Consider the following 18,932-nt stretch of genomic DNA (forward strand, 5'->3'; position numbering starts at 1 on the left):
GAGAGTGGGCCAGTGGGCTAACTGCTCCATGGGGGAACCTACCATTCTCAATGCAGTTTTTCTGGCTGCAAATGGCAGAATCTGACTGCCTACTTTAAGCCCAAAGGGAAGGTTTTTGGAAGGAAAATACTGGCAAATCCAAGAAGTGAACCAGCTGGCTTTAGGAAGGCCAGAAGCCAAGCTACTATGGACCTACTGCCTCTGGAGCATGGGCAAGCCCGACAGCCCCAGCCGTCGGCTCCAGGTATCACGTTTCCAAGAGAGAGAACCTGATTAGCACTTTGGCCTAGGAACCACCCTGCCAGGAGGCAGGGGCAATGTTCTGATGGAGAAATTGTGAACCTGGCAGTCATACCACACAGCACTTACCAAAGTGAATTCTGCAACTTTCTACTTTTTTATGTTTCTATTTTAAAATATGCAACACATTCGTATGTTTTAAAATTTACAAAAGTGTGCAGTCGTCCCTTGGTATCTGCAAGGGATTGGTTCCAGGACCTACTTGCAGATACCAAAATCCAGGGATGCTCAAGTCCCTTATATAAAATGGCATATTATTTGCAGATAACCTACACATCATCTGTGCACTGCTTATAACACTTAATGCAAATGTAAAGCACACATTTGCATTAAGTGTTATAAGCAGTGCACAGATGATTTAGAGTACAAGAGAGGATGTGTGTAGGTTATAAACAAGTATAGCTGTTATACTTTATCAGTTTTTAATTTGTATTTTTCCCCCTAATATTTTCAATCCGCAGTTGGTTGAATCTGTGGATAAGGAACATGCAGATAGAGGGCCAGCTGTACATTGTGTCATCTCCTTTCCTCCCAAGCTTGTGCCCCAACCCTTCAGCTGCTGTCCTGAGGGAACCACGTAGTGTATACACAAATTGTTAGCTTATTAGACACCTGTTCTGCCCCTTGCTTTTCTCACTCACTGTATCTTGGAGCTTGTTCCAAATCAGTGCTCAAAGAGCTTCCCTATTCTTGATTATAGCTGCCTAGTAGTATTCCACTCTCTGGAGCTACTGATTCCTTTAAATAGTCCCCTGTGGATGGATATTTAGTTTCCAATTCCACCTCCCTACTTCTCAGGGCTATCATGGGAAAAGCACACAGTAACTTCTACCAAAACTCAAGGGGGTGCAAAACTGTAGGTTTTGTTTAATCAAAACCCAAGTTTTTTTTTTTTAACATTTTCTGAATTAGTCAGCAATATTTAAGACAGAAGATTCAACTTAATCCAAATTTCTAGCTCCTCTTGAAAAAAACTTAAGATCTGGCCATACTATCCTGTGTTCCTATATAACTACCAGCTAGAGCCCAATGGAGTGAGGGGAACAGGTGAGGTGTGACCTTTCCATTTCGTCATTTGTTGTTATCACCTGCCTGTCTAATCCTGGTATCATTTCAAGGCAAGAACCACTTCCCCTTCATAGTGGTATTCTAAAAGGAGTAGTTTGCCCTCAATGAAGGACCGAATGAGGAAAAGACTAGAAGCTGCTATTCATCCATTTAGCTAACTTTTATTGAGCCCTCAATAAACACAAAAGGCGGTTTGCCCTTGCAGCACATTCACACTAGGATCTCAGATCACTGAAGACAAACGGCTCAGGCCCTGCTTTCCGAGGTGGTGGAGGAGCCATGTGCAGCACAAAAAGAGGCAGCCTCACTCTCCCATCCCCAGGGCAGGCAGGGCCCTCCTGACTAGAGCAGTCACAGGAGACTGATAAGCAGCAGCCACTCCTGGAAGCAAGCAGGAAAAAAGGGCAAAAATGGAGGCAGGAGCGGGGGGGGGGGGGGTAAGTGTGTGTCTCCTTCACCGATGGCTGCAGTGAGCCATGAAGCACCAAGATGCTGTCTTTAATTCAGAAACCACCATGAGCCTCCCACTTTATTCCAATTCTGCTACACACACTGCCTGAGGATGTCTCCCCGCTTCCTGAGAGGAATGCTGGAATGAAGGTCCCACCCCACCCTCTGCCTTCTCCCTGCCCAGGCCGTTGGGACAGCAGGCCGTTGTTGAGAAGTGCCTGTTGCAGTCATTCTCACACCCCCACACACCCACTGGTGGCTGCCAGGGCCTCTCAATAGGTCTTGTGTCCATCCAGCCCTAGTGGTCAGGCCCAGAAGACATGCACAGGCTGAAGGTTCCTTTCTGCCATCACAGAGCAGCCAAGTGCTACAGATAGAGGCTTTGTACAGGAGCCATGGCCAGATTCCTGATGCTTGTCCCCTTACAGGGCAGATTCTGTCCTTGCAGCTTTCAAGGTTAGAGGGTCCTGGGTCCCCATGACCCCAGGAGGGATGCTGGTCGCAGGTCCCCCATCTTGCTTTTTGAGTCTCATCCTTTCAAGATGACCTTGAGAGCTTTAAGCTCATCCTGGTTGAGGGGATTCAGGTTAAAACCTTTCAGCTCCGGTTTGCCTAAGAGGAGAAGACAATCTATCAGAAAGTCGGGCCTGCTGCTGCTCTGGAGCCAAGCCCTGGAAAGGGACTAACACAGCACTAAAGCTGCCAAATGTGGCCCTGAGGTCGAGGGACAGGCCTCAGATTCTGCACTGCACTGGATGATGTACATCCATCCACACCTGCTCCTGGGTCACCAAGAACCTGCAAAGTCATGCCTGCTGCTCAGACACCTCCAGATTTTTGCCAGACCCGTGACTGATCTGGAGTGCTTAGTTTACCAGAATTTCAGCTCTGATCTCAACCACCTGAGGCCTTCTCAGTTTCCTCAGTCAGAGCTATGCTGGTCCCTTACACCATGCCCTGGCATATAATGAGACATCACACCAGGCAGTTTCTGGTACCTGGAAAAGAAGCTGTGACGGGAATAAAACCCCACAAACCTCCCTGTCCATTCTGTCTCTGAGTAGCTGCAGACACCACTGCCCACTACCCACACCTCCAACAACACTCACATGCTGCCCAGGCCACTGCCCACCTCTGAGGGGCTTCCCACCCTTCAAAATCTGTGTTGATGGTTTTCTCCACTCCGGGTTTCCAGTTCCCCCAAGACCAATACCTTGGGCCTCAAAGAGGCGATTGACCTTCACTTTAAGTTGTTTCTGGAGTTTTTCAATTTCTTTATCCAGGTGGTCCTGATCTGAAAAAGTGGGCAACAGAGAATGAGGTTATACCACAGAGAGACTGACTAGGGATGGTGAAGCCAGCTTCTCCCTAGCCCCCTTGACAGCAAAAGCTCCTAGCACTCAGGAAGGAAAAGGGAACTTCAGAGATCTACTGAGGAAGGACTAAAGGTTAGAAAGGACATGATCTGCCCAAGACCACTCAGAGAGCCCAGGATACACCAGCTCTCTGACTCCCAGTTCACTGGTCTTTTTTTCATTATGCAAAGTACCCTGGGGTAGTCGGTGTGTGGGAAGGCAACATCAGGACTTTAGCCTACCTTCCCACAGTGAAATTATGGAAAATTCAAATGCAAGACCAAAATGAAGGACGTATAGACCTAGCCAATCCTAAGATGGCTGGAAAATGGATGGCTGAGGAATTTTACAAACCGAAGTCCATCAAGATAAGGGGTCTTAAAAAAAGCATGATTGTGAAAACATGTGGTCTAAACAATCAATGAGACAGCCTAATGCTCAAGCTTAACCTAAGTAACCACAGCAAACAGAAAAGGTTATTCTAACGTTATGGACTGCACCTGACAAGTGATGGCATGATGATAGAGGTGGCTATCAGAGCTTAATGACCAACTGACTAAGGTCACCCAACCACCTCCATCTGCTTACAAGTGACATTTTGGCTAGCCTGTCTTCCCCACAGACTTCCATGCTTTCTGATGGGGAGAAGCCCTGATAGCCAAATCTTGCAGCCTGGGTGATGGTTCTATTTCTCATTGTCTCTTGAGCTTGGCTAGCCTGTGTGGATCCCTAAGAACCCTGACGATGTCCCCAAACCCCTCTAGGTACAGCAACAAGACCACATTTGTGGGCCAACAGAGCAGAGGACCAGATCCTGAACCCAGGCAAGTGACCCCATCTGAAAGCTCATCTCAAGCAGCCTCCAGCCCACTACCCAAGTGCAATGACAACTCTTAATTTTATAACCATACTACTAGCTGTATGTTCTTCAACAGAACTGCTGGAAACTTCTCCTCCAGGCTCAATCTAGTTTCCTCCACTAGAATTTTGACTTCAAGAGGTATGGAGACAACCTCTCTTCAGGGATTAAGGTAACCTGGTCGGTCCTCTTGGCCCATATGCTTTCAAGGGTATAGAGGAGAAGACATGTGTAACCTTCCCTTTTCCCAGCCAGGATCCATTTACAGCCTAACTTTTTGGCTTTATGATGCTTCTCCAAAGAGCTTCCAGGATTCTTGTGGTTTTGGAGACCTGAGTAACATATGTTGAGTGTCCAGATTGTGGTAGACCCTAGAGGTTCACTGTCCCGAAACCTCCATATTCAACCCAGTCTCTACTACAGGGGATGTGAAAAATAAAAGCTTACTCTCCCAGGCTTCCTTGTAGCTACAGGTGGCCATGTGCCTTAGTTCTGGCCAATGAGATATCACCAGAAAGTCCCTGGGCAGATGGCCTTATTTCCAAAATAGAAGGCAAGACCATATGTGGAGAAAGCCTTTGGCCTTTCCTCCAGCCCAGCACACAGACATGAGGTCTGTAATGATGACACAACAACCCTGAGAATGAGAATATGCTAAGGTGCCACTGCTGAGCAGCTGTGCCAGTCCTGGAGCACACCCCTGGACAAAGAAAAAACATGAGAAAAATAGAACCATACCTCCTTAAGCCTCAATTTGTTGGGTTTCCTGTTATCTTTAACCCAGCTCGTTCCTCAGTGATAAATGAGCACTATGCTAGATACACATACTGTCTAATATCAACTTCTCAGCAACTGTGCTACATAGATGTAGCCTCTTTTAGAGATGAAAAAATAATTCACAATGGCAGAGCAGAGATTAAAACCCACATCAGTCTGAACCCTGTAACACAGCCACCCCTCATTAAGCTGCCCAAAGCTTGACTCTCAGTTCTGGGTTAATACCAAGGCAGGTGGAAGAGATAGCTGTGTCCCTGACCGATCCCAGCAGGCCTTACCTTTCTCAATCATTTCCTTCGTCTGAGGGTGAGACATCTTGATAAACATGTTCCCGAAGCAAACCATCACATCTTCTGAAATAGCAAATAGTCATTCCTTCAACAAAAACTATCTGCAAGGCACTGTCTTAGATGCTGAGAACACAGCAGAACAAGACAAAGTTCCTGCCCTCGTGGAACTTATGTCATAGTGGAGAGGGAATAAACAAAGACACGATTTGTCAGACTCTGAGAAGAGCTGGAGAGGAAAATAAAGCAGGCTAAGAGGGACAGGGAATGCTAGAGCAGGGTGGGACTTGTAACTTAGACCAGGTGGTCCTAGGCCTCATTGATTATGTGACATTTGGGCAGAGACCCAAAGAACGTGAGGGTGTGAGCCCTGCAGATACCTGGGGAAAGAGTGAGCCAGGCGGAGGAAACAGGAACAGCGAAGATCAGTAGTGTGCTTGGGGTGTTAGGAACAGCAAGACTAGTGTGGGTGAAGTCAATGAGAGAGAAGAGATGATATTGGCGAGTTCATGGGGGCTGGATTACATGGAGTATTGCCAGACTCTAAATTTTTACTCTGGTGAAATGAGAAGCAACCGGAAAATGTTACACATTCCAGTGTACCTAAAACTCAAACTTCTTCCCTTGGTCCCCAAGGCTCCCTTCGTTATGGCCTGGTCCTGTCCACCTCTCCAGCCTTGCTTTCTCTCCCCACTTGCATACTCTGCCATGGCCACTTGGCCTCAACTAAAGAGTCCCATCCCCTCTTTCCTCCTGGATATTCTCAACACCCACTCCATGTCCAGTTCCACCTTTAACCTCAGTTTTCAATTATGTATTTTACATTGTTTTTCTTATCTGAAGAGCACAAGGACAGGGCCATCATTTTTACATACACCCAGCACTTTCAGTGTCTGCCATCATTGATGAGCAAAGAACTAAGGGTCTGTCAGCGAGGTGAGCAGTTAAAATCCTGAGCCACAGTCTGTATCAGACCTTTAATACTTGCTCCCCCATCTCCACGGGCCATTTCAATTTCCCAGTAGGCTGAATCACCCACCTGTGGCTTTCTGTCTCTATCAGAGACAAGGTGAAGGCCTTAAAAGAGAAATGAATGGGCCTCCTGGGTTATAATGAGGAAGGCTCAACTTACCAGAGAGGCTAACATCCCTCTGCAGAGCCCTTAGGCCCTCCCGGTTCTGATTCCTTTTGGTGTCCAGGTCCACAATCTGAAAACAGGAGAAGGGAATTCAGCTACCTCTTGCCCCAAGCTGTCACTTCTTGACAGACCAGGGACTGAGGAGACAAGGCATCCTCCTGGGTTACTTCCAACCTCCTGCCTAAAATGGATTGATGTGTGAATGTATTTCTTCTCCCACTCAGCTTCCAGGTCCTTAAGATAATGCTTTGTGCAGGTGTCCTCCCCCCAGAGAAGGTGCTGGGAAAATGTTTGCTGACTACATGGATAATTTTGTGTTAACCACTGGAGTGCTAGTTCTCAAACTTTAGGGCTTATAGGAGTCACCAGGGGAATGGAAATCTCTCCTCTAGACATGGTGATTAAGCAGGCCTAACAAGCTCTATTTTTCGCCTCCAACTAATTCTGACCTAGTATCACAAGAAACCCAATAATATTAGACTAGAACGGCAGGGATGGGGCACTGAGATGGTGGCAACGCCACAATAGCTACTAAGGAAGTGAGGAGGCAGTACAGTATACTTCTTGAGAGCTGGCTCTGGAGCAGGAGTACCTAGGTTTGAATCCTGCTGCCTGCTATGATCTTCGTAATTTCATCTTCCTATTTACTCCTCTGAAAACTGGAGATATGAACAGTACCTACCTCAAAGGTTATCGAGGCAGAAATGAAATGATTTAAAACAAGTACCCGACACAGTAGGTACTAGATAAATTTTAACTGCTGTTATTCTTATCATCCAGCATACCTTGATGCAATATTTAATCTGACAGGCTCTTCCCCAAGGTTTCCCTTCTCGGGGTAAGGATCAACCCAACCAACTACCCAAGCATTCTAACCAGAGATGAGAGAGAGTCATGAACCATTCTTGACTCCTCCTGCTCCTTCACCCCTTTATGTAACCATCCTCACAACCGAGTCCATCTCCAAAATATATTTCTGACCCATTCACATCTCTCCATCACCACCACCTCGTCCAAACCCATCTCTCCTTTGAAGCATGGCAATGCCCCCTGCCAGCCTCCCTGCCTCCACCCTTGCCCTCCTATATTCTGTACTCCACACAGTAGCCAGAGGAATCCTTTTAAAACCTAAATCCAAGGTCTGGCCCGTGGCTCACTCGGGAGAGTGTGGTGCTGATAACACCAAGGCCACGGGTTCGGATCCCTATATAGGGATGGCCGGTTAGCTCACTTGGGAGAGGGTGGTGCTGACAACACCAAGTCAAGGGTTAAGATGCCCTTACCAGTCATCTTTAAAAAAACCAAAAAACCTAAATCCAATTTCATCACCCTTCCTCCCCACCGCAAACTCGCTTCAAAGACTTGGCGCTTGAATTAGAACCCGACTCGAACTCCCTGTACAGGTCTACGAGGCCCTCCATGATCGAGGTCCCACCTTTCCCCACGTCCCCACCCCCGCCCAGCCACAAGGCCTTCAGGCCTCTTTTCTGTTTCTTTTCTCCTCTCAGAGCCTTGACCGGGCCAGTGCACACAGATCAATGAAGGGGGCCTGGGAACTGCATTTTGAAAAGGTGTTTGGGGAAACCACCCAGAGCGGTAATGGGTCGGGATCCGGACAACAAGGTAAGGAACTGAGAAGGATGGAGAGAGGAATACCCAGCGCAGAGCAGGCGCTCCTTAATACCAACCGAATAAATGAGGGTCGCGCTGCGCTGTGTCAAGCGTTTTACCCACGTTATCTCACAACCTCCCCACGTCTGTCTTCTCGGAGCCGTTAAGCCACCAGCCCAGGTCAACTCACTGCGACCTCGCACACCTTTCTACGGCGCTCGCCGCCAGGCCTCGGCCGCCGGCCCCAGGCCCCAGCGCGGCCGACCGGCCTCCTACCTGCCGCTTGTCCGCCAGCACCTCCTCGGCGAGCTCTTCCACCTCGACCAGGTACCGCAGCACCCGCTCGGCCTCCGGAGACAGCATGGCGCCCACCAGCTCCGGCTGCGGCTCCGACACGCAACCCGGCTTAAACTCGGCTCTGCTCCGCGACGGTTCTGAGTCGGCGCCCCAGGCGCACGCGCCGCACTGACAGGGCTTCCGGCACGCCTGCGCAATTTTAAAAAAAAGGTGGCGGACAGGCTCCAACGCATGCGCGACAGCCGAACGCGAGAGGCGGGGCCTGGCTGGGGGTGGGGCTTAGCTTTGGGGGCGGGGCTGGAGCGCCCCCTGCAGGCCCAGAGAGCACAGTCCGCAGCGTTGCCTCTTACCCCTTCCTCCCTTTTTTCTAGTATTTCTTGAGCACCTACTACGTGCCAAGCAGTTTTAGGTGCTGAGGATGCAGCAGTGAACAAAACAAAATCCCTGCCCTCATGAAACTTCATCCTAGTGGAGAATACTAACAATTAATGACAAAATAAATAATTGCTATGACAGGTAGTAATAATGACTTTGGATAGATATAAATCATTGTTCTTCTGTTTAAGGAACACAAAGAAGGCCCTTCTGGCAGTGTGACTCATTTAACCTCTGACACCTTCAGTTTCCAATTTATAAAATAGGGGTGAATAGAAATCCCCCTCACTGCCTCTCCACAGGCTCAGAAGGAGGCGGGAATCATTTTTAATTCCATCTGACCTGTGTTTGTTGAGCCCCTGTGTTGGGCCCAACGTCCTGAGTAGTTGACCTAGACCCAAAGAAAGGCATGAAAAGCTATGTACGGTGAGCAATGAAGTGCTAGCTCAGAAAAGAAGTTCTGTAAATACTGGAGAGTGAATCCACATGGGCCGTGGGATCCAGGTGGACTTCCAAGAGGCAGGCAGGTGGAAATGGCTGCCATCAGAACCAGAGGGTTTCCTAGAGATCTGTAGTTGGAAAAGCCAAGGCTCAGAGAGAGGTGAGGACTTTGAAAAGGCAACAGCAGAACTGGTGCTGGAACTCTGACCTCTTGCCTCCCTGATTCCAGCTTTTTATTCTCCTCTTTTGGCCTCTTGTAATCATGCCCTCGCACACCACTTACTTTATTTGAATTTCACAGCAACATTTTTAAAGATGGAATTATTGCTGCCCTATTCCACGGCTGCAGACTGAGGCCAGGTAAAGGTCAGTGCCTCATCACACAGCGAGTCAGGAGGGTCTGGAAGCACCCTGGTCTCCAAACCACAGGGGCCTCTGGACCCTGAAAAAACCACTTCCCCAAATTGTGGCCCCAGCAGCACCTTCTCTCCATCTGGCCTTTGGCTGCCTTCAACTACCGGAAGCAGAGCTAATTTTCCCTGAAGCTGCCTGGTATCGGGAAGGAGGGAGATTCATTAAGGATTCCTCATTGAGGGTGAATTTGTCACCAAACCCAGGATGTTTTGTGTAAACACCTTCTGGTCCAGAAATGCAAGCACAGACCCTGTGAAGGAAGGGGGAACATTTGCTAAAGGAGAAACGAGGCTCACCAGACCGCAGCACTGGGTCTCCTCCACCTTGGGGCCCAAATAAGGCTGGACCATGTTGACTCTCAACCCCTGCCAGATGGGCCTGGAAGTGGGGGAGGGGCTGAGGGAAGCGCCCACATTATCAGCTTCTTGGCTGTGGCTGGCCCTTAGGGCCCACCCCAGTCCCTGGAAGTGTTGGGGAGGGGGGTCATAGTCACCCAAGACTTTGAGTCGATCATACTTAGGACTCTTGGAGATCACTCAGGTTCAGAACCATGTATTTCACAAATATTTACTGACTTCCAAGGCCCTGTGATAGGGATTCTGCCATGAGCAAAACCAGACAAGGTCCCTGCCCTCAGAAAGCTCCCAGTCTGGTGGAAAAGACAGACCATCAACATATGAACAAGTAAATATATCATATGCCAGGTGGTGAAAGGTGCTATGGATAAAAATAGAGCAGGGCAAGGTGAAGAAGAACTGATAGAGGGGCTATTTGAGATAAGGTGATCAGGGAGGGCTTCCCTGAGGAGGTGGTATTTGAGCACAATGTGGAGCAGGTGAGCAGGGGAGCTATGTGGATATCTGAGAGAGAACGGTCCAGGCAGAGGGAATAGCCAGTGTAGGTGGAACAGAACGAGCAAGGGGGAGAGGGTAGGAGATGAGGTCACAGAGGGGAAGGAGGCATTGGCATACAGGGCTGTAGAAGGAGCTGTCAGCGTCCCACCCAAAACTGACTAGGTCCTCCCTGGAGGTTGTCTGCAGACATTGCTGCCCCTGCCTGTGGCTTCCTGCATCTCTCAACTCACAGTTGAGTGAGGAATGCCTGTGAGTTAACGCCCACAAGAGTGAACTCCCACCAAGGACAGGAGTTAGTGATGGCATACCTCAGTGTCATTGCCTCTCTGTGGGAGACCCAAGAGGAGGCTGCTACAGTCATCCAGGAAACTCCATATCCCCCACTTCTCAGCGTGCTCACACCACCTCCCAAGGGTCAATAGTGTCCTCTGGGCCCCCACAGCTTCCTGGGCTTCCCTCTTCTCTGCACTTGCCACACCATTTTTTTTTTTTTCCCTCTAAACATCTCCTTCTCCAGTCATGAGCTCCTCAGGGCTGGATCTTGTCGGTCTTGTTCACTATTGTATCTCCAGAACCGAGGATGCGAGGATGGTGCCTGACATACAGTAGGTGCTCGATCAATGTTTATGGACTGAATGAGTGGACTCAGCATGAAGCAGAACTTTCTAAAATCCCAGTTATCCAAAGACAGGGCTGGCCAATTAGCCCAGTTGGTTAGAGTGTGGTGCTGATAACACTGAGGTCCAGGATTTGACCCCTGTACTGGCCAGCTGCCAAAAAATAAAACCAACCCAAAACAAACAACAAAATAAAGTACCCAAAGATGAACAGAGCTAACTCAAGGATAATTTGTTTCCTTTCACAGGAGGTAGGTAAGTTGAGGCTAGAGTGCCACATGGTCAGGATGTTGCAGAGGAGATTCAAGCTCTGGGTGGGTGATCTTTTCTAACTAGAAAACCTCCACCTGGTCACAATGGGGTATGTCCCCTTCTTTAGCCATTCCAAGCCTAGGCCAAAAGGGACATGGCTATTAGGGCTCGGGAGTTTGAGGACCAGAGCCAAAAAGAACTATGCCCCAGCTATACCTCTCGGATCCCTTTTTACCAATTTTGTGCCTTCAATGCCCAGCACCCACATCTCTCCTTAGGGAGGACTGTCCTCCGGCCACTGGAGCCTCTTGGGGGGGCTGACCCCCAAGCTGTAACCCATCGTCTGGGGCATATGGAAGTGCATCTTCCTTGCTGGGGTGAAGGTGGCAGGTGGGGGATAACTCTGAGATATAATTTACACTGCAGAGTTCCCCTGTGGGGTCCGCAGCCCTGCTTGGCTTCCTCTCTTTCCCTGTCCTCCCTGCCACCCCCCCCCCCCCACCCTTTATGGTCAAAACCCTCCAATGTGCTCATCTCGCTCAGTAAAAGCCAAACTCTTCACTGAGGCCCACAGGGCCCTACAAGGCCTGTCCTAACTCTCTGTGTCATCTCCCACCTCCTTGCTTTTCCTCAAACAAGCCAGACATGGTCCCACCTCAGGGCCTTTGCACAGGCTGCTCCCTCTGCCTGCACTTTCCCCAATGACTAGGGCTCCCTCCCTCACCTCCTACAAGTCTCTGCTTAAATGTCACCTTTTTTTTCCCTTTTTCCTAAAAGATGACCAGTAAGGGGATCCCAACCCTTGACTTGGTGTTGTCAGCACCACTCTCTCCCAAGTGAGCCAACCGGCCATCCCTATATGAGATCCGAACCCGTGGCCTTGGTGTTATCAGCACCACACTCTCCGGAGTGAGCCACAGGCCAGCCCAAAAGGTCACCTTCTCATTGAAGCCCACCCTGACCACCCTATTTAAAAATGCAACCCCTGCCACTCCCAGCACTCCTGATCAACTTCCTTTGCTCTACTTTTTCTTTTTTTTTCATAGCTTTTGTCACCTTCCAGCATGCTACATAATTTACTTATTATATTTCTTGTTAATCTACCTCTGCTAGAAAGGGGGTTCTGTGAGAGCAGGAATCTTTGTTTCATTTGTTACTGATGTATCCCAAAAGCGCCTGGCCCATAGTAGGTGCCTGATAAACGTTTTTGAATAAACAAATGAGAAGAGCCTGAATTCTAACTAATGCAGATACTCGCTAAGGCAAGGCTCTTAAAGGTGGGGGGGTGGGAGCAACAAATCCTGCCAGGCCTTGTTGACTAGGGTAAGGGGGTTGGACTTTGTTCTCAGACCACTGAGAAGCTATTGAAGAGTTTTGAGCAAGCACAGACATGATTGGATTCACTTTGTGAAAGACCCTTCTGGCTCTGATGATAGGATGGGCTGAAAGGGGCAAGTGTGGGACAGTCCTCTGGGTTGCAGGTGTTTGTGCTGGGAGTGGGAGGGTGAGGATGGGGGCTGCGGCTGCTCTGGGGCAGGAGAGAAGCCAGTTCCATGCCCTGATTCTCCAGGTAGCCTGGGTGGCTGCTCTACCAGCTCCGGCCTGTGAGTAGTCCTGGCTGGGCCTCCCAGCTGCTGACAACATGCTCCTGTCCTGCAGATGGGCTGTTTGCTCGCCTGGGTGGTCCCAGCTCCTCCCTCCACTTCCTTTGTGCCTTTGCCAGCTTGGCAGGTGGGAGGGAGGCCTCCACTCCCTCTCCTCCCCTGACCCAGAGAATAATCCCTTACATTCATGTGATTCTCCTCGTGCCCTTACTTCACCCTCCCACATCCCTGGGTAATGCAGAAATCTGATTCCCATTGGGCAGATGAGGACATTGAGGCCAGGAAAGGGAATGTGACCCTCCCAAGGTCATGCAGCCAGATGGGGACTCCAGATGGGGACGTGTCTCCCAACTCCCCATGCTTTAATTTTCATCAGGCAACAGATGGCCCCATGACTTGACTTGAAAAACATTAAGTGGTCCCAAAGAGAGTACAAACCCAGAACATTCCAGGCCTCCTTGAGCTGGCCTTTACTACTACCTTTTATACTAAATTCATCTATTTTAAATTCCATGAATAGATTCTTCTTATCAAAAATGAAAACATTACAGAGAACACTAAAGCTCCTTTTTTTGACACCCCTCCTCCCATCTCAGTTCCCTTTAGAGTACCAGTTTGGGTGTGTCTTTTCCGAACTGTATTATGCCTTTAAAGACATAGTTATGAACCCAGAGAACATACGTAGTGCTGTTGTGAATGTGGCAGGGTAGGAAGGTGGATGGAGGGCGTTGCGCACAAGGGTACCGCTCTGCAGCCTGTTTACTCTTGGACATCTTTGATTGGTATGTTCAGATCTTTCTCCTATTTTCTAACAGCTGCAAAACATTCTATAGTGTATAAACACTATAGTTCATTTGTTTATCCAGTTTTCTCAATTAAATTTTGCATTTTATTTTTCAACATTCTATAGTGTATAAACAATATAGTTCATTCGTTTATCCAGTTTTCTCAATTAAATTTTGCATTTATTTTTCAACATTCTATAGTGTATAAACACAATAGTTCATTTGTTTATCCAGTTTTCTCAATTAGGTCTTGCATTTATTTTTCATGCACTAACACACAGAGGGTTCATTTAATACCATGTCCCAGCTCTTAGCACACAATCATGATTTAGTCTGCAAAGACCCTTTCTTGTTTATACCATTTTTTCCTTTTCTCCTTACCCCTACTCAGTTTTGACCTCACTGAAACTCCCTGTACTGTGTTTGATAAAGGTCCTTAAATATTTGGGATTTCTTGCAAGATGCAATGTGTTGTGTATTTTGAAAATTCTTATTGAGGCACAATACACAGAGAAGAGTGCACAAATCATAAGCATACAGTCCATGAACTTTCAAAAGCTGACCACATCCATGTAACCCACACTCAGATCAAGCAACAGAACATTAGCAGCCCCCCAGGAGATCCCCTCCAAGCCCTCCCAAACCACTACCCCAGGGGCAACGACCATCCTTCTATCACCACACATTAATTTTGTGGGTTTTGAACTTTGTACAAGAGGAATTGCACAGTGTGTGCTACCACGCACTCTCTTCTTTTGCTCAACTTTTTGTCCATGAGATTTATCTATATTGCTGTGTATAGTTGTTGTAGATCATTTGCTCTCAGTGCCATAGTGTAGTCCAGTGTGGGTGGTTGCTAGCTTGGAGTCATTACAAGCAATTGCAGATATGATCATTCCTGATCATTCATGTTTGGGTTCACGTTTGTATGCACTTCTGTTGTGTGTATGTATACCTAGGAGTGGAATTGTTGGGTATGTTTAGTTTCAGTAGATATTAATAAACTGGGGATGTATTTTTAATCCACATAATCGTTATTGAGCTGTAAGTCATGTTCCTTTCCTGTTTTTTTGCTTTTCCTGGTGTATTCTGTGGACCTCTAGTTCCTTACTCCTGCAGCTCAAGAGAACGCCAGAGTTGCTTCCACCTCATTTCACTTGTCCGCTCCATTGTTTATGGACACCTGAGTTGCCTGTCTCTCCCCATCAACACACACAGCACCACATTGAACATCCCAGTGTGGTATTGCTTTGTCATAGGACATCATCACACTTCTTTTTTCATAAATGCTGCCACATTCCTCCCCAGAATGGCTGTACTCATTTATGCTCCTACAGTGACACCCATCCTCCCAACATTAGGCATATCCACCTTTCTGTGGCTAACCAGTGTGGCGCTGCTGTGGATTGAACTGTGTCCCCCAAAGTCCATGTATTAGAAACTTAACCCCCACTGTGACAGTGTTAAGAGGGAGGGAAATCCTATTATAGTAGTTGAAAGGTCAGGCATTGAAGAGGTGATTAGATTGTGAGGACCATGTGCTAGTAAATGGATTAATGCATTGATGGTTTGATGGTGGCCATGGACGTGGTTCTGAGGGCTTTAAAAGGAGAGCCAGTGAGGAGGTTCACTCTTTCTTGCTTCTGCCTTTCTCACAATGTGCTAACCTGCATTTTTGTGTTGTCACCACCAGGAAAAGACCCTCACCAGATGTGTTCCCTGGACTTTGGACTTCCCAGCCTCTGAAAGTGTAAGCAATAAATATCTTTACAAATTACCCAGTTTCAGGTATTTTGTTACAAGCACAGAGACGGACTACTATAGGCAGCTGTAGGCATCATATTTCCTGAAGCATTCTTTTGTGGAGGGACTTTCAGTTGTTTTCCATCTTTGTGGATCATAAGAAGTGCTGCACTGATTCTTTGGGGGCACGCCTCCATGTCCCCATCTTCGAGTTCAACTTTATTTCTGCCTCGTCCTCCCCACTCTTCTTGAACCCTAGTTCCCCCAAACTCCCTAACCTTCGCACCTCTGCCTTCACTCAGGCTGTGCCCTCGGCCTGGAACACCTTTGCTTTCCTTCTCCGCTGTTGACTGCTTACTCTTCCCTTAAGTACCCTCCTCCTAGAAGCCCCTGCCCCCCACCCTGGTCCCCAAGGGGGGTTGCTCTCCCTCAGGTCTCCCAGAGGGACTTTGGTTTTCATTTTCTTCTGGCATCAGTCACTTTCCTGTTTTGAACCAACCTATTTTTCATGGTTTTGGCTTCTTCACTGGTCTGGGAGCCCACTGAGGCCAAGGGCTCCATGGGCTTCCCCTCAGGTTCCCAGGACCCCCAGAGTATGCTCAGGAGATGTCTGCTGAATGACTGAGAGAGGCCATGGCCTAATCATGGAGGGAATTAGGGTTCAGTCTCCCTCTCCCTTTCTCTTTTCTTCTCCTTCTCCCCACTCTTTCCCCTCTATCCCTTTACCAGCCAGAACCTTTCAGGAGTAGTTCATTCCACGAGAAAGAGGATGGAACATGGAGTCAAGACTTCCCCTCTCTTGAGTGGAAGTGGGTAGCCCAGCCCCACTGTAAAATGGGTGGTTGCACTCACTCATTCACTCAGGGCAATGGTTACTGAGGGCCTACACTGTGCCAGGCCCTGGGGACCAAATGGTAAACAGGACAGGCCCAGTCCTGGGCCTCATGGGCTTTCAGCCACAAGGGCAAGATTGACATTCATGCATTTACCATTCTTAATCATGATAAGATTCCAGTGAAAATCTCAGAGTCCAGTGAGATTGTATGGTGGTGGGGGGGGTTGGAGGTGGAGGAGGCTTGCTTGAGAAAGTGACATTTGAGCCAAGATCTAAGAAAGAGGAGAAATAAACTAAGCAAGTGGAGCGGCTGTGGGTGGGGGTGGGATAGAAAACGTGTTTCAGTTAGAGGAAACAGCAAGTGCAGAGGCACCATGGTGGGAGGGAACCTGGAGAAGGCCACTGAGGCTGGATCCCAAGAAGGGGAAAATAGGGTAGGAGAGGCTGAATGGTAGACAGGAGCTAGGTCGTGCTGGAGGGCCTGGTGGGCAGAGCAAAATTGGAAAATGGACTCATTCACTCAATAAGTAATTATTGGACACCTACTATTAGCCAGGAGCTGTGCTATAGCAGTGAAGAAGACAAGGTCCCTGTTCCCACAGAGCTCACTGGGGCCAGTAATAACATTACACAGGGGAGGAATGGCTAACCTTTATAGGGGCCCTACTATGTGCTGGAAACTATGCTGAGTGCCTTCTATTCACTATCTCATTCAATCCTCACCACCACATTGTGAAGTAGGATATCCACTTCATTGAAGAGGAAACTGAGGCTTAGCAAGGTGGGGTGATTTACCCATCTGTAAGGAGTCTCAAGAACTTATTGCAATCCATTTAAAAAGACCTTTTACAGGCACCTTCACTCGAGGACAATGTACAGAAGATAAATTGGTACAGTCCCTATGGAGGGCATCTATCAAAATTATAAACACACATCCTAGTCCATCAGCAAGTCCATTGCTAGAAATTTATTCTTCAGATATCCAAAATGGTTTGTCTACATAACTATTCACTGACATAGGAGGGTACTTCAAAAAGTTCACGAAAAGATTCACATGATCTTTTAGTTCTATTTTTCCATGAACTTCTTGAAGTTATTGTAACAGGCTGGAGACAACCTAATTGACCATTATTTAGGAGACTAGTGAAGTAGATTGAGGTACATTCATGCAATGGAATGCTGTGGTATGAAAGAGAACATGGTGTTCTCTACGCACTAATATAGAGCAATCTCCAAAAGTGTTATTGTTATTATGGTCAGAACTCTGTATAATTAAGCTATCATTTGTTTTTAAATGGTGGTGTTGGGTAAAGAGATAGGTAGATGAGAGAGAGAAGAGACAGAGAGGGAGAGAGAAAGAGAGACAGGAAGAGATAGACACACAAGAAACTTCTATCATTGGTTGCCTCTGGGAATGGGAGCTGGTGGCTGGAGCACAGGGTAGGAGAGGTACTTTTCAATGTGTCCCCTTTGTACCTCTGAATTTTGAATCATGTGAATATATTAACTGTTCAACAAATAAATAAATACAATTATGTTTATTTAAAGGTCTTTCGGATTCTATTTGGAAGAAAGAGACATTTGAATGAAGAAGACATCCCAGGATTGTTGAGTAGGTGTCTTAGTGATTTCCTTGCTTTACAAATGAGGAAACTGAAGTCTACAGTTGGTAAAGTGACTTGTTTAAGGTCACTTGAACAGATAGGGCAGAATCAGGACTGGCTGTCACTTGAAATGCAGACCTGTGCCCTTTCCTGTTGCAGCTGGTGCAGGACCACTGAGCATCTGCTATATGCCAGCCTCCACGAAGTGCTGAGGATATGGTGGTGAACAGTAGAGGCACGAGTACTGCCTTCACAGACCTTACATTCTAGACAAGAAACAAATAAATCTGTATTATAATGTCAGGTAGTGATAAGTGCTATGAATAAACAAATAAGGCAGATAAAGGGATAAAGGGTGTCAGGGGAAAATGATCAAGAAAAACCCTTCTGAAGAGGCAACGTTTTAGAGCAGAGAGAGATGGAGCCTCCTGAGCACCTGGGAGGACAGCAGGAACAAAAGGCCCCTGGAAGGGAGAAGGTTGGCTTGTTAAAGAGACAGCAAGGAGCCAGTGTGGCTGGAACAGAGTGCGGGAGGGAGAGACGGTGGGAGGTGATGTGAGAGAAGTGGACAGGAAAGAGACAAAGGCAGGGCTGAGGACTTGGGCTGAAAGTGAGATAGGAAGTAGTTAGAAGGTTCTAAGCAGGACAGGGAAACTGATCAGATTTCCCCTTTAAAAAGGCCCTGCTGCTGAGGTGAGGAGATTGACAATTAGGGGGAGAGATGGGGACTGGAGGGAGCCCAGTGAGGAGGTGAAAAGGCCTTGGCCTGGGGCAGTGTGGTGGGGAGCAGAGGCTGGTTTCCCCTCTGTCCAAAGAGGGAGTTGAACCAGATAGTCCTTTAGGGCCATTTCAGTTTTGGAATTTGGTAATTTGGTGAATTACCTCAGCACACACCAACTTGGTGAAGCCAGCCACTGTTTTTTGTTTTGTGTTTTTTGTTTTTCCTCTCTCTCAATCTCTTGGTTTCTCCTCTCGGATTCTGGGTCTGAACATAGCCTAGAGATATAAGGCTCAGACTGGGGACTCCTGCTCCTCCCCATCACTGCCAGCCCCACTTCTGTCCCACCTCCCAGGGACAGATGGGTGGGCAGCAGGAGGCAGCTGGGCCTTGATGCCTGCAAGGCCCCCAGGGAGAGAATTATCTGGGAGGTCATAACCCCTCTCTGCCTTCCAGATCTTGACTTAAAAGCCCCAAATGTCACAGCCCCAAGGGGCGGGGGTTGGAGGGTACCAAGAGAGTGGCAGGGCAGCTGCAGAGACCCAGGG

The 18,932-nt window shown here is 48.0% G+C and overlaps 1 protein-coding gene across 1 annotated transcript; it reads right to left on the reverse strand.

Annotated features, from left to right (window-relative positions):
- Window positions 1–1,513: 1,513 nt before the first annotated feature.
- Window positions 1,514–8,297, reverse strand: PDRG1 (p53 and DNA damage regulated 1). Its single transcript, XM_063111313.1, has 5 exons — window positions 8,122–8,297; window positions 6,229–6,304; window positions 5,088–5,162; window positions 3,032–3,112; window positions 1,514–2,430 (listed from the first exon to the last, which is right to left on the reverse strand). Exons 1-5 carry the CDS (start codon window positions 8,206–8,208, stop codon window positions 2,348–2,350), a joined length of 402 nt encoding a protein of 133 aa, XP_062967383.1. The 5' UTR covers window positions 8,209–8,297; the 3' UTR covers window positions 1,514–2,347.
- Between the last annotated feature and the right edge of the window lie 10,635 nt (window positions 8,298–18,932).

Source organism: Cynocephalus volans, chromosome 1 (genome assembly GCF_027409185.1).
Source record: "Cynocephalus volans isolate mCynVol1 chromosome 1, mCynVol1.pri, whole genome shotgun sequence".
NCBI lineage: Eukaryota > Metazoa > Chordata > Mammalia > Dermoptera > Cynocephalidae > Cynocephalus > Cynocephalus volans.

Excerpts from the sequence above, each read along its gene's own strand:
- PDRG1 (XM_063111313.1), bottom strand. The coding sequence starts at position 8,208 with ATGCTGTCTCCGGAGGCCGAGCGGGTGCTGCGGTACCTGGTCGAGGTG. Across the intron at positions 5,163-6,228 it reads GAGGGATGTTAGCCTCTCTG|AAGATGTGATGGTTTGCTTC; the intron begins GTAAGTTGAGCC and ends TTGCTATTTCAG. Across the intron at positions 3,113-5,087 it reads GAAGGAAATGATTGAGAAAG|ATCAGGACCACCTGGATAAA; the intron begins GTAAGGCCTGCT and ends CCACTTTTTCAG.